The sequence below is a fragment of the Physeter macrocephalus genome, chromosome 7 (genome assembly GCF_002837175.3).
Source record: "Physeter macrocephalus isolate SW-GA chromosome 7, ASM283717v5, whole genome shotgun sequence".
NCBI lineage: Eukaryota > Metazoa > Chordata > Mammalia > Artiodactyla > Physeteridae > Physeter > Physeter macrocephalus.
Window position 1 is genome coordinate 1,155,271 of NC_041220.1, and position 14,888 is coordinate 1,170,158.

The 14,888-nt window shown below is 39.5% G+C and overlaps 1 protein-coding gene across 3 annotated transcripts in view; it reads right to left on the bottom strand.

The window, feature by feature from the left end:
* Positions 1-9,542: 9,542 nt before the first annotated feature.
* Positions 9,543-14,888, bottom strand: part of PDGFC (platelet derived growth factor C) — a 224,432-nt gene continuing 219,086 nt past the window's right edge. For 2 of the 3 annotated variants that reach the window (XM_024126602.3, XM_024126601.3), the window contains exon 6: positions 11,637-11,844. In XM_024126602.3, coding sequence (XP_023982370.1) covers positions 11,728-11,844 — 117 coding nt within the window. In that variant the 3' untranslated portion in view covers positions 11,637-11,727. Of the gene's footprint in view, positions 11,845-14,888 lie in introns of all 3 variants that reach the window. The other variant, XM_024126603.3, reaches the window with a different exon arrangement.

A 14,888-nucleotide genomic window follows, 5' to 3' on the forward strand; every position in this document is an offset into this window, starting at 1 on the left:
GGTAGCATCACATCCGTTTACCGACGGCCATGGTCATTATAATGATGGACTTGCTTTTAGCACAATCTAATAATATAATATATATTTCTTTTTCAGATGCTGGTTCCGTCTGTTGACCACAGCTCAGTAAACACCAACACCTAGAGACCTCTACCATGTCAGTGCTTCTCAAACTTTATGTGGATGTGAGTCACCGAGGAGCTCGTTAAAATACAGATCCCAACTCAGCAGGTCTTCTGTGGAGCCCCGTTTCTGCATTTCTACAGACTCCAGGTGATACTACTCATGCACGAACCCCACTTGTACTTCAAGGTGCTAGACCAGCTGTTGCAAACCTAGGCTACTTTAACAAGAATGCCACAGCCAGGCCAAAGAAAGTTCTGGTCTCAGCAGGCTTTGGGAATCAGGATGCAATTTTAAGACGAGTGGTCTACACACAGAACGCAATATGAAGCCGTGACATCTGAAGTTTGGTATGAGCATTGGCAAAGCTGCACTCGCAAAAGGCAACTCGGAGAAAATTGGCAACTTGTCTTCCAATACGTGAAGGAGAGAGCCTCGGTTTTCACGAAGGTCAAAACCTGGACTGATGGGTGGAATTTGCTGGCACATAGATTTGTTTTTTGAACTGTCTGAAGAAATCCTGACCCAGTGTGTACTGTGTTCCCTCGCTGAATGTTTTCAAATGAAGTTTTCTTTTCTCTTTTAAAAAATTTTATTGACCTATAGTTGATTTATAGTATTGTGTTAGTTTCAGGTACACAGGAAAGTGAATCAGTTATACATACATCTGTACCTATTCTTTTCCAGATTCTTTTCCTTATAGGTTATTACAGAGTATTGAGTAGAGTTATTACAGAGTTGTGAGTAGGTCCCTGTTGGTTATCTATTTTACATATAGTAGTGTGTGCATGTTCATCCCAAACTCCTAGTTTAGCCCTCTCCCCGACCTTTCCCCTTTGGTGACCATAAATTTGATTTCTATATTTGTGAGTATATTTCTGTTGAGTAAATAAGTTCATTTGCATCATTTTTTAAAATTAGATTCCACATATAAGTGATATCAAATGAAGTTTTCAATGTAAGAGCAGGGAGAAATCTCAGAAGGCAGGTAGTTCAAACTATTCACAGATTTAACACGTGAGGAAAAGTGGTAGAAGTTTATATGTAACACTCAGGTTATGTTTGAACACTGGTTATTGTATTGAAGACTTGACTTCAAAGGCCATTTTTAACTGAATGATCTTTTACATTCATAAGCTTGAGCAATTACGTACAGATCTTCATTCTAGAAACCAATTTTACAGTCAACTTGTTAAGCAAACAAAAAGGAAATTTAGTGGATTTGGGGGGGGTTGGGTTTCTGAAAAATATCAGGAATTTGAAGCTATAATGATGTCAGGACACTATCTAGGTACTTAACCATGGGTTACACGTGATTAAATAGCTGTGAATCATCTCATGGACCAACTGGAACCATGAGAGGTGATAAGAAAGTAATTTGGATATTGACTTTTAAATTTATTGCTTCCAAATTCATTGAACAAGTATCGTATGTGAGATCTTAGGGTGGTTATTGAGGCTTTTGATGAATTTACTTCTATGGCATGACTGTGGGACAGAGGGCTGCCTGTGAAACCTGAGGAGGAGAGGGCTGGGCCGATCCCTGTCAAAGCATCTCAGAGTCTTTGAGCCCAGAGTGCATCAGCTGTAACTGCAGGGTGACAAGGGGGCACGTTAGGGACTTTAGGCACCTCCATCATGTCTGACAGAAACAGCCGTAGAGTCTACACCAAGGTATCAGCTCACACCAGTCAGAATGGCCACCATCACAAAGTCTACAAACAATCAATGCTGGGGAGGGTGTGGAGAAAAGGGAACCCTCTTGCACTGTTGGTGGGAATGTCAGTTGGTGCAGCCACTATGGAGAACAGTATGGAAGTTCCTTAAAAACCTAAAAATGGAACTACCATACGACCCAGCAATCCCACACCTGGGCATATCTCTGGAGAAAACTCTAATTCGAAAAGATGCAGGCACCCCAGTGTTCATTGAGGCGCTATTTACAATAGCCAAGACACGGAAGCAACCTAAATGTCCATCGACAGGTGAATGGATAAAGAAGATGTGGTACAAATACACAATGGAATATTAGCCATAAAAAGAATGAAATAATGCTATTTGCAGTGACATGGATGGACCCAGAGATTGTCATACTGCCTGAAGTAAGTCAGACAGAAAATGACAAATATCATATGGTATCACTTATATATAGAATCTTAAAAAATGGTACAAATAAAGTTACTTACAAAACAGAGATACAGTCAAAGATGTAGAAAACATGGGATTGACATATATACACTAATATGTAAATGGATAACTAATAAGAATCTGCTGTATTAAAAAATAAATAATATAAAATTCAAAAAAAAGAGAAAACAAACTTACGGTTACCAAGGGATAAGGGGTGGGAGGGATAAATTAGGAATTGGGGATTAACAGATACACACTACCGTATGTAAAATAGATAAACAACAAGGACCTACTGTGTAGCGCAGGGCACTGTACTCTGTATCTTGTGATAGCTTATAATGGAAAAGAATCTAAAAAGAATACGTATACATATGAATCACTTTGCTGTCACCTGAAACTAAGACAACATTGTAATCAGCTCTACTTCAATAAAAAAGTGATTATATAAGAACAGAAATAGCAGTAGTCTGGCGATTGGAGGCACAGGGCTTCAGGACCTGTTTTGATTCCAGGATTTTGCTGAGCACCCACGGTCTATGTTTCCCTAAACAGACATCGGACAACATCTTTGATCAAGTTCAAGAGTACAAATGAAGCTTGCTTTACAGAGAGAAGAACACAGGTTTTGTTTATTCACAGGCTAACTTTAAAAGCAGATGCAAGTGCAGGCACAATAGTTGCCTTCTCCCAGGAAGAGAAACCAAATATGAACCTCATAATTTTCTTCAAATGTTTTTACATGTCTGTGTGTGATGCCAAGTAATGATTCCGTCAAGGCACATTCTCACTTCCTGACTCAATCTCCAGCTGCAAACATCAAGATGAGAAACTTTCCACAAAGGTAATCATTGCAAAGTAGTGAAGTAGTTTTGGATAAAAGAGAGTTTAGAAACAAATCACTCTGATTTATTACCATGCCAGTTGACGGCGGCAAGACGTACGTCTTGTTAACAACTATTTGTTTGCCTTTATTCCACGAGGATGACACAATATATTGCCAAAGCAGATATGCCTTATGCAATACAGGAAAAATTTGATTTAGCAAATCCCGTACATTAAGCCATCCAAATATACGATGGCAGTCAAAAATTCATTGGTTGAATTATCACGTCTTCCAGAAGACTTCTAAAGATATTCACCATAGGATTGGTCAATATGAGCCTTTTCGTCTTCTGCGTTTCGCTTCTGGTCAGTTTCTCCTCCAGGCGGTCAAGTCCAGTAGCCCCTCAGGCTCCAGGGTCTCCAGGAGCTGAGCTGGAGGTGACCCCAGCTCCCTCCCTCCTGCTTCTTCTCATATGCTGGCAAACCATGTTTTCAGATGGCAGCTTTAGGACTGAAAACAAGGCACATCAAATCTGGGCAATGAGTTATTCATGTATTTCCTGCTCTCCTTGTAATAGATTTCGTTCCGGATACATATGACACGTAGTTGCTGATCTCTGAACACTCTGAAATTAAGACTGCTGGTCTGGAAATTTGGAAGATAAGCCCTACCACACATACTATGTTGAAGAAAGTAGCATCTGCATTAGGAGATACTAACTTTATTCCTTGTGCAGGTTACTTGGAATGCATCTTATTTTCTGGATTTTGGAGGGAATTCCTCCTTAAAATTTGTCTAGTGCTTATTTTTATTAAATATATAGACATTTTAGTTATACCAGAAACTAGGTTATTTCATATAAATGATATTTTATTTACATCTCTCTATCTGGGACGTCATTGGAGCTAGTTGTCTATTGGTAAGTCCATCGGGTACTTCTTTAAATAACTGTACTAAAATTGATATTTTTTCCCCCCTAGGATTTCTTTTAACAGGAAACTCACATAGTGTTTAGTGGGTTGTCATGGGTTTGACTTATATTGGAGGTGTCACTTAAGGAGGTAATACTAAGCTCTTTAACCAGAGTTAAATTTTGTACTTCTTAGTAAAGTATTTGCTGATTAAATGGAGTGAACACCATTAAAAAAATTTATAATACTTTGTTTTTTTCCTAAACAGGAGATTAAAAAACACTTGTACAGAATTTCAATTTAGCTTAGAAAATAATTGTATTTTTTTTCTACCTGGCTTCTGTGGAAGACCTTGAAATTAGAATAGTGTAATATCTCAGTCTTTCTGAACAAATGGGCAAAATATCCACCACCCACCTAGTACTGAGTAGCATTAATAATTTTAAAAATTAAATCTGCAGCAAGACTTAAAGACAGAGTTCAAAAGCTTTCATATTTCATAGAGTCATATAATATTTAGTTTATAAGTATAAAATGGAAATAGCTTATTTCGGTAGCAAAAAATATTTAAGCAAAAATTAAATGATCGTTAGAGTCACAATAATTTATGATATTAAAACAGTTTCTGACACCAGGATAATAACAGTCAAGGGGAGCTTAATCTCAGAAACAAAATTCCAACAAAAAGTTCAGTTTCTAGTAGCATCCAAGAAAGGGACATATTCCTGCTACATGAATGAAAATTTAAGAGTGAAAGAGGAGTTTATGGTGAGGCTTAGGATAATCTCCATTCCAACCCCTCTTTCCAGATACAGGACTGAGGTAAAATTCTAAGCATCCTCACAAATATGGCTAACTTTAAAGAGAAGCAGTCAGAGGAGGTAGCATTATATTTTCTCTGTTGTGAGTAGAAGGGCAAGGAGCAATGGTTTCTGGGGAGGCAGATGAAACATGGAAACCGGAGAGTGGGGCCTGATGCCCTCAGGCAAAAGGAGAGACTCAAGGTCTTTGCACAAGTCTTGAATACGATCTGAAACCTTCCTCTCTCCTTTCCCCACTCCATGAAGGGTGGATGCTTCTCCCAGAGTGAATCCCAGCACGAGATATTTTACGAGGGGGCTGAGCAGAATTCTTTCGTCAGTACCACACTGTTTTGATTACTGTAGCTTTGTAGTATTGTCTGAAGTCTGGGAGGCTAATTCCTCCTGCTTTGTTCTTTTTCCTCAGGATTGCTTTGGTAATTCTGGATCTTTTATGGTTCCCTATAAATTTTGGGATTATTTATTATAGTTCTGTGAAAAATGTCATGGGTAATTTGATAGGGATTGCATTAAATCTGTAGATTGCTTTGTGTAGTATGGCCATTTGAACAACATTAATTCTTCCAATCGAAGAGCATGGGAAACCTTTCCATTTCTCTGAATCGTCTTTAATTTCCTTTTTAAATGTTATGTAGTTCTCAGCATATACATCTTTCACCTCCTTGGTGAGCTTCATTCCTAAGTATTTTATTTTATATTTTGATGTGATTTTAAAAGGGATTGTTTATTTACATTCCCTTTCTGATGCCATCAAAAAGAATGAAATTATGCCATTTGCAGCAACATGGATGGACCTAGAGGCTATCATACTAAGCGAAATAAGTCAGAAAGAGAAATAAAAATAACATGATGTCACTTATATGTGGAATTGAAAATATGATACAAATCAACATATCTATGAAACAAAAACAAGACTCACAAATATAGAGAACAGATTTGTGGTCACCAAGGGGGAAGGGAGTAGGGGAGGGGTGGACTGGGAGTTTGGGATTAGCATATGCAAACTGTTATATATAGGATGGATAAACACAATGTCCTACTGTATAGCACAGGGAACAATATTCAATATCCTGTGATAAACCATCATGGAAAAGAATATGGAAAAGAATGTATATCTGTGTATAACTGAATCACTTTGCTGTGCAGCAGAAATTAACACATTGTAAATCAACTATACTTACTTAAAAAAAAAAAATCTGCACATTTCTCCAAAGGCTCTCTATCTCCTTCCTCCACAAGAAACAGAAAATTAAATAGAATATAATATCTAATCCTCAAACTGTAGTTCTGGTTGGCAAACAAGTTGTAGAAAAGTAAAAAAGGAGTCAAGAATTTACCCTTCCCACATAGGGTAAACAGTATTCTGGACGTAAACTATACATATGTAAATAATCAGAAAAGAATTAAAGGCATGGAGATTATATAAATAACCTAATGTTTTATAAAGAAAGAGGAAGGAAGGAAGGAGGGAAGGATGGAGAGTGAGAGAGAGAGAAAGTTGGGAAAGAAAAATAACCTAAAGAACAGAAGAAAATTTCCCAAGATGCTTTAAGTTATAAAAGAGCTTATTAAAAATATAAACATTAAACAACATTATTAAATGTTTCAATGTTTTGTATTAGTTAAAGGTTTATTAGAACATAACAGAAATAATAAACTTCAGTGAGGATGGTTACTGAAGAGGTGGACCACATTGTCCGAGAGCTTATTTCCTCTTCTTAAGAGCAAAATGATAGATGCTGACTGAACCACAAGCAAGTGCTTTGCAAGTGATTCTGTTTTTAACGTTTTCAAGAACAATTTTTTCACTTTAGTGGGATCGTTTAAGCAGATTATATCTTGTGTTGATGAAATATTTTCCAAAGTACATATTTTTCTGTCCCGTTTCAATTTTCTGTCTGTAAGTTTCAAGTGAAGGTATACAGGAAAGTTTCACTAAAAAACAGCAAGCATGATATGACCTCCTTTTAAATGAAATACCTATTAGTCACTCTCACCAAATAACATTGCGTAACAAACACCCTCAAGACCCCAGCAGCTGACAGCAAGAATTGTTCGTTTCTCACCCAAGTGCATGTGGGTTGCCTGGGCTCAGCAGGACTTGACCCCATGGCAGGGACTGGGTTCAGAAAAGCAGCAGGAGTTCTGGTCCAGGGTGCTCTCTGGAGCACACTCTTCTCCTGGTTATGGCAGCAAAGACAGCAAGCCATCTGCGCCAGCACATGGTACCTGTCACAGGTACTTTCCTCCTGTAGATTAGAGCAAGACATGGCGAAGGCCAAATTCAAATGAGAACATATAGCCATGGCAAAGGTATAGACATCAGCCGCTACTACTGGGGACACAACTGAGTCCAGTAATCCCCTCGTACCACCCAGTCACTTATCTATCTGTACACTGACAGGCATAGATAGAAATGGTGTGGGCTAGGGTGATAGAATTTTAGATTTTTTTTTTTTTCCTTTATTCCTTGTGGGTTTTTTTTTCTTTCTTTTTTTTTGAAGGGGGGCTTTATTTCTTAAACGCGGCAGTATATAATTTTAAAAAACACTGCACTTGTAATTTAAAAAATAACTTCGCTGAGATATAATTTGAACACAAAAATTTCACCCTTTTGGAGTGTATAACTCAGTGGTTTTTAGTATATACAAATAACTATCACCACTATCCAATTTCAGAATATTTTCATCACTCCAAAGAGAAAACCTGTACTCACCAATAGTAACTGCCCTTTTACCCCCTTCCACTAGCCACTGGCAAAACACTAGTCCACTTTCTTTCTGTATAGATCTGTCAATCCCGAACATTGCATGTAGATGGAATTATACATTCTATGGCCTTTTGTGAATGGCTCCTTCTCCCTAGCATAATGCTTTCAGGGTTCATCCAAGCTGTAGCCTGTATCAGTACTTCTTTGCTTTTTATTGCCTAATAATATTCCATTGTATGGATACATAACATTCTGTTTATCCATTTATTAGTTGATGGACATTTGGGTGGTTTCTATTTTTTGACTATTATGAACGATGTTGTTATGAACTGTCATGTGCAGGACTTTCCATTTCCTTGAGTGTATACCCAGCAGTGGAGTGACTGAGTCATATGTTAGGTTTGGGTTTACGGTTTTGAAGAATTGCGTCACTGTTTTCCGAAGTGGCCACACAATTTTACAATTTGACCAGCAATGTATAAAGCTCGAACTTCTCCACGTCCTCACCAAAACCTATTACTGTCTGTCTTTTTGATTCTCACCTTTCCAGGGGGTGTAAAGTGGTTATCTCACGATTTTAATTTGCATTTCCCTAATGACAACTAAAGTCAGCTATCTTTCTATGTGCTTCTTGGCCATTTGTGTATATATATATATTTTTTTTTTGAGAAATGTGTATTCAAGCCCTTTGCTCATTTTTCTATTGAATTAATTATCTTTTTATTGTTGAGCTGTGAGAGTTCTTTATACATTTTAAATCTAAGACCCTAATCAGATATATAAATTGCAAACATTTTTTCACATTATGTGGTTTTTCTTTTCATATTCTTTATGATGTCCTTTGAAGCACAAAAGTCTTTAATAACGCCCATTTATTTTTTTGTCACGTGTGCTCTTGGCATCATATCTGAGACATGATCACCTAATCTAAGGCCCTCAGAATTTTCTCCTATATGTCTTTCTTAAGAGTGTCGTATTTCACCTCTTACATTTAGGTCTTTGATTCATTTTGAGTTAATTTCTGTATATGGTGTGAGGTAAGGGTCCAAATTTATTCTTTTGCATGTGGATACCCAGTGGTCCTAGCACCATTTGTTGAAAAAAGAATACCCTTTCACCATCGTATTGTCTTGGCAGCCTGGCCAAAATCAATTGACTGTAAATGTAAGGGTTTACTTCTGGACTCTCAATTTTCTTCATGTCTAAATTTATTAGACTCACCACACTATTTCTATAGCTTTGTAGTAAGTTTCAAAGTTGGGACGTGTGAGCCCTCTAGATTCGTAGTTCTTTTTCAAGATTTCTTAGCTATTTTGGGTCCCTTGCATTTTCATATGCATTTTAGGATCAGCTTTCCTATTTGTTAAAAAAAAAAAGCTAGCTGGAATTGCATTTATAATCTTTTAAAATAATGAAGTTATTAATGTTAAAAGCTATATTTCCTACCAAAATACTAAATTTCTTCCTAAAATTTTATATAGATTTAAACTGAATAAAAATTACTATAATGCCTTAGGAGTTACTAAAGAAACTGGATTTGGTGTAGGTGGCTGTTCAAATGCTTTCTGAAGCAGAGTGCAGAAGTGTATAATGAACATTTTAATACACATAGGAGAAAATTATTGCAATAGATGAGTGCAGAACCATTGGTCCGTAGAGAGTGCTAGCACACGAAACAGAAAGACTCACAGACATAGAGAACAGACTTGCGGTTGCCAAGGGGGGGGGGGAGGGGAGGGATGGATCGGGAGTTTGGGGTCAGCAGACGCAAACTATTATATATAAGATGGATAAACAACAAGGTCCTACTGTAGAGCACAGGGAACTATGCTCAATATCCTGGGATAAACCATCATGGAAAAGAATACGAAAAAGAATGTATTGATACACGTATGTATAACTGAATCACTCTGCAGTACAGCAGAAACCAACACACCATTGTAAATCAACTGTACTTCAATAAAATAAATTAAAAACCAACCATTGGAAATGCTGGATTGAACACAGTTCCACCGATCACTGCTCTTAGATTTCAGAGCCTCTTTATGCTAATGAGACTTGTCAACTGCCCAGAGGGAGAGGCAGTGTAGACCTTCCAGGGGAGCGGTTGGGCTGTATCTAATCAGCCTCCAGGGGGCTGCAACAAAACCATGGAAATAAGTCAGTAAGACAGGGCACTTTTTATTTGTCTTCCACATGGTTGGGCGCAGGGTAGGACTGCCAGGTGGAAAAGTGCCGGAAAGGGTATTGCCTTGGAAGAAGAGTCTGGGACCTAGACGGCTCCTGGGCAAGTTCGAAGGCAGGGATCAGGTGTTGAAGATACCAGCCTGCATAGAGATCTACCTCTGAAACTGACGCCGCCACCGGGAGGAGTGCCGTGTAAACCGTGTGGATCCACATGCCACATGGACCTGGGCTCAGCCGCTCTAGTATCAGCCGTTGGAAAGGAAGACAAGAGTGGAAAGTTACAGGATCCCCGCCCACTGTCAGTTTCCTACTACCATATAAGCTATCAGCAAGCATTTCATTAACCACACGCAACTCCAAGCCATCCGCAATTTAACTTACCAGCAATTACTATCAAGATGACTGGGAAAAAGAAAACTACTGCTCAAAAGCACTGGAGTCCAGGGGCAGGAAAGTCTCACCAGAAATAGTCACTTTTCTGCCTGTCTTTTGAATTGATACCAGCTTTTGCATAATAAAAATCATGGTAACACCACAGTCTGTCGCTTTTATTTTCTTGGCATTTAAGAGACAAATCTTCCGAACACACACTCAGTTTCTCCCCGAAACCGCTGCATTCTTTTATTTGGTGAGCCAACACATTTGTAATTCAAACAGTCGCCACTTAACCTAGGCACGATATTAAGCATTTTACAAGCAAAGGATCTGACTGGTTTTCTTTTCAATTGCCAAAGAGTATAATCAGTGAATCGGTTAAAGGATATACTTCTGTACATAAAAATATTCATGTATTTATACAAGTGTATGGAACAGAGTTTAAAGACAATCTAACCAGAACATCACAATAAATAGGATGTGGTCCTACAGGACAGCCAAGCATGCTTGGTCAGGAGGCTGTCAAGTCTCTTTTTTCAAGGTGCTTTCTGTTCTACTGAGCTAGGCTCACGTTTCCCAAAATGAGGGTTAGGGGTTAGTAATTCCTGGATCTGGATGCCTACGGGAATATGCTGCTTCTCGCTGGCGTCTCCAATAAGAGGAGTGGAAGATGACATATTTATTTAGTTTCCAAGAGTCTTTGCAACTTATCAAATTCTATCCATTTCCCATGTCAATATTTAAAAATGCAGACTGATCTAAGCTCTAGCACCATACAAGAAGGAAATACATGTATTTTTGTCAGAGCAACAATATTTTATATCATCTTCGTCCCTCTGGCTATAACCATTCTGTTTAGAAAAATTTACCAAGCTAAAAATAGTTGATCTAGGTTGTCATAAAAAAGAATATTAAATACCTTTGGTAAAAATAGATATATTTAACAAGATTAGAAAAGCAAACAGTTATAATGTCAAAAGGAGACTATAAAAATGTACACAATAACACAAATAAACCAACTTATAAAGTGAAGATAAGGCCACTCTTCTTCTCAGGTTTGTCTCTTCCAAACCGTGGATGGAGGTCTGTTCTTCCAAATGGTAGAAATCTGAGTAAGAAACAGGGAAAATCCAGTCTTTCCTATCAGCGTGACACAAGTTTAATTCATGGCAACACAGTTCTTTTCCAAAACCCACGTTGGTAGAGCTTCGAACACTCTGGCTTATGCATGTGAATATGAGAAACAATCCCAGATTTCTGTGACTGTAGGCCCAGAGCAGGGGGCTTCAGAGTTAAGCAAGGCAACAGAACCAGGGGCTTAGGGGCAGTGCTTCCTGTGCTGACATGAACCTAGGCCACATCCAGACAAGAGACACAGACGCAGCCAAGGGCGCACGTGGGGACTTTGCCACTAACTAGGAATCTACAAGGTTCATCCTCTCCCCGGCAAGGACTTTTCTCCTGTCGTGGGGCCTCTCCTCCAAAGGGCCGTTGCACAACCCCTAATTCTGCGTGGTGTCTCCTCTCTCAGGACACGCTGTAAATCCTGAAGATGAAAGGGCCCTGGAACCAACAGCCAGCCGGGATTGTGGATGGAGATAAGGCACGAGTTCTGCCGCAGTGGCAGCCCTGAGCCACCACGATGCGTTATCCCCCGGGGTTCCCCCTGCACACGCAGTCGCACTCCTCGTGATGCTCCAGGGCCACGTCCGTGAGCGACTTCTGCAGCCCCCGGACGCCCGTCTTGGGTCTCAACTGAAGGACCTGAAAGGGAACGATGGAAACCACCTTTAAAATCAGGCCACATCTGCAACTTCTGATTTCACGGACGAGGTCAATTTCAGACCAGAATCTCGGGGTCCAACAGCGACCTACACATTTTAATTTTTAACTACTGAAGGCAGGATAAACATATTCCCCCAGCCCTCAGAGAAATCACAAATGATCGTCATCACTGTACGAAAGGAAGGACCCTTTAATACCAACGATTTGGAAGGAGGCCGCTCAGAATAAAGAACAGTCCTTACACAGAGAACGGACGTGTGGTTGCCAAGGGGGAGGGGCTGGGGGAGGGATGGAGTGGGAGCTTGGGGTTAGCAGAGGCCAACTGTGACATATAGAACACATAAACGCCAAGGTCCTACTGTACAGCACAGGCAACTATATTCAGTATCCTGGGATAGACCATCATGGAAAAGAATATGAAAAAGAACGTACATATGTGTATAACTGAATCACTTAGCTGTCCAGCAGAAATTAACACAATGTTGTGAATCAACTCTACTGCAATAAAATAAATTAAAAAAAAAAAAAAAAAAGACCTATATTCAGTATCCTGGGATAGACCATCATGGAAAAGAATATGAAAAAGAACGTACATATGTGTATAACTGAATCACTTAGCTGTCCAGCAGAAATTAACACAATGTTGTGAATCAACTCTACTGCAATAAAATAAATTAAAAAAAAAAAAAAAAAGAACCGTCCTTAAATGGAAAGACCCACCATGCCATGCCCTCTTTCCTTTACGCACCTAACTGTATTAGAGAGAATTTCACCTTGGTTAGGTGTCTTGGAACCACTAACGCGCAATTCATTTCTCTGTTTGTTGGTTTCTTTCACTCATTCATTTATTCACACACTTAGCAAATATTTATCCTTGAAGCCAAGCGGGCGAGTACTGCGATGCTGTGAAAAGAAACATGGTCTGCAGCTGAGTCTGAGTCAATTATGCCGCTCATTAATGCCCTTGGCTAAAGGTCAAGTCCTCCATCAACTTGATGAGACGGATTACATGTACTTGTAGACATCAGCCTCGGTCACAGCTAACTTTCTGCAGATGGGTCCTAGTGCACTATAGACGGTTTGGCAATAATAACAAGAATGTCTCTATTAAATGAAGTTATTTGCAGTTTGGATGGTTGAGATTCTTAACCAGAAATATAGCACGACGGACACTGATACTAAACACACCCTTTTCATACTGTGACGGAAGGACACGGCTATGTTTTCTATAAGAGACTATCTGACGTATCTGGTAAGAACTAACTACTCAATGTGTATCATTACATTTTAGGTCTTATGGCAGAAATGGTCAAGTTTTAGAAATTATGTGGCTTTGGCTTATGAACAAAGCCTAGAGCACAGAATAATATGAAGTTGTCCAGTTTCTCTGCTCTCTGGGTCTGACACGGATAACTTCATAGAGCAACTTCTAAAAGATATCGTTGCTGGAAATATTCATTAATCCAAAAAGGCAAAGGTCAGGTTTTATGACTGTCTTACTTGAAGATTTAAAAAAGAAAGGGAGAGAATCGTCCCTAATTTGGAGTATGTGGTCATATCGAAGGTTAATTAGCTAACATTTTTTGAATGCTTACGGGGTGCCAGGTGCTCTAATAATGTTTTTGCATACTTTAACTCACAAGAATTCTATGAAGTAATTTACAATTATTACCCCTATTTTACATGTGAGTGAACAGAAGCTTAGAGAGAATGAGTGACACAGCCAGTATCTGTACTTCTGCCAAAGAGAAATGATTAAAGTTGCAGTGATGGATACTAATTTCATCAGGACTCAGAATATTACTAGTCATACACTATTTATTTAGTAACTTTCTTCCTAGAGAGATAAACTGCAAAATCTTATGATAACGATGAGAAACAGTAAACTTTTAAAGATTTTCTATTACATTTACAATTCCAGAATAAAAATTACTAAGACTATTATGTTAATGTGAAACTGAACCCAATGAGTATTGAATGTAGATCACGGGTTGGTACTGATTTCCTGTTTTTGACCAACATGAGGTGGTGTCAAAACCAACTTATCTTAAGATGCTGGCGCTATACCTTAGTAGCACACTCTCACTACAAATGGCTTCTGGAATGAGGTGGGGTGGAGATACACTGCGATATTGGCACAGACAATGTCTTTAATTCCTATGTCCACTTGTATACATTTTCCCAGTTGGCAGGGGAAAAATAACTATGAAAGGTAATGGTTAGAGAGGCCGCCATATACAGTCGTGACAGTCAATGACACCAGGCTGCAATCCTACAGCCTTTCCTTCCTCTGCAGTGCTTATGCAACATGCGTTCACCAAATAAACGTTCCCTCCACATGCCAAGTCTTCATCCACTGATACCTGTGGATATTTACAAATAGCAGAAGAATCTCATAATGTTCCAGTGATGTTAAGGTCTTGTACGTGGTGTGGAGGGGTGGGTGATAATTAGTGTTTTCCCTCTTTTTTTGGTTCTTTTTTGCGGTACGCGGGCCTCTCACTGTTGTGGCCTCTCCCGTCGCGGAGCACAGGCTCCGGACGCGCAGGCTCAGCGGCCGTGGCTCACGGGCACAGCCGCTCGGCGGCACGTGGGATCCTCCCGGACCGGGGCACGAACCCGCGTCCCCTGCATCGGCAGGCGGACTCTCAACCACTGCGCCACCAGGGAAGCCCGGTGTTTTCCCTCTCAATTCCCTTTGAAAGTTTGGACCTTGGGAGTCAAAGAGAGACTTGGAAGATGACCAGCAGGTCCCAGATAATGTTAAAGAAGAGAATTTGGTTTTTAGGACATAGCTTATGACACAGCAAAGAAACAAGGCAGAAGCACATCTCACAAAAATGTTGAGGAAGAGGTTCCAACTAAAATTACGAGTCCATGAAAAAATAATCCAGGGAAAAGCTAAAACCAGAGACTGGGGACAGGACAGAACAGATCAGGCACAGAAAGACCCATCAAGGAATGATGCCCCAAATTCTGGGCGGCATAGAACCTTGAGCGATGGGACTCACTACTAGAATCAG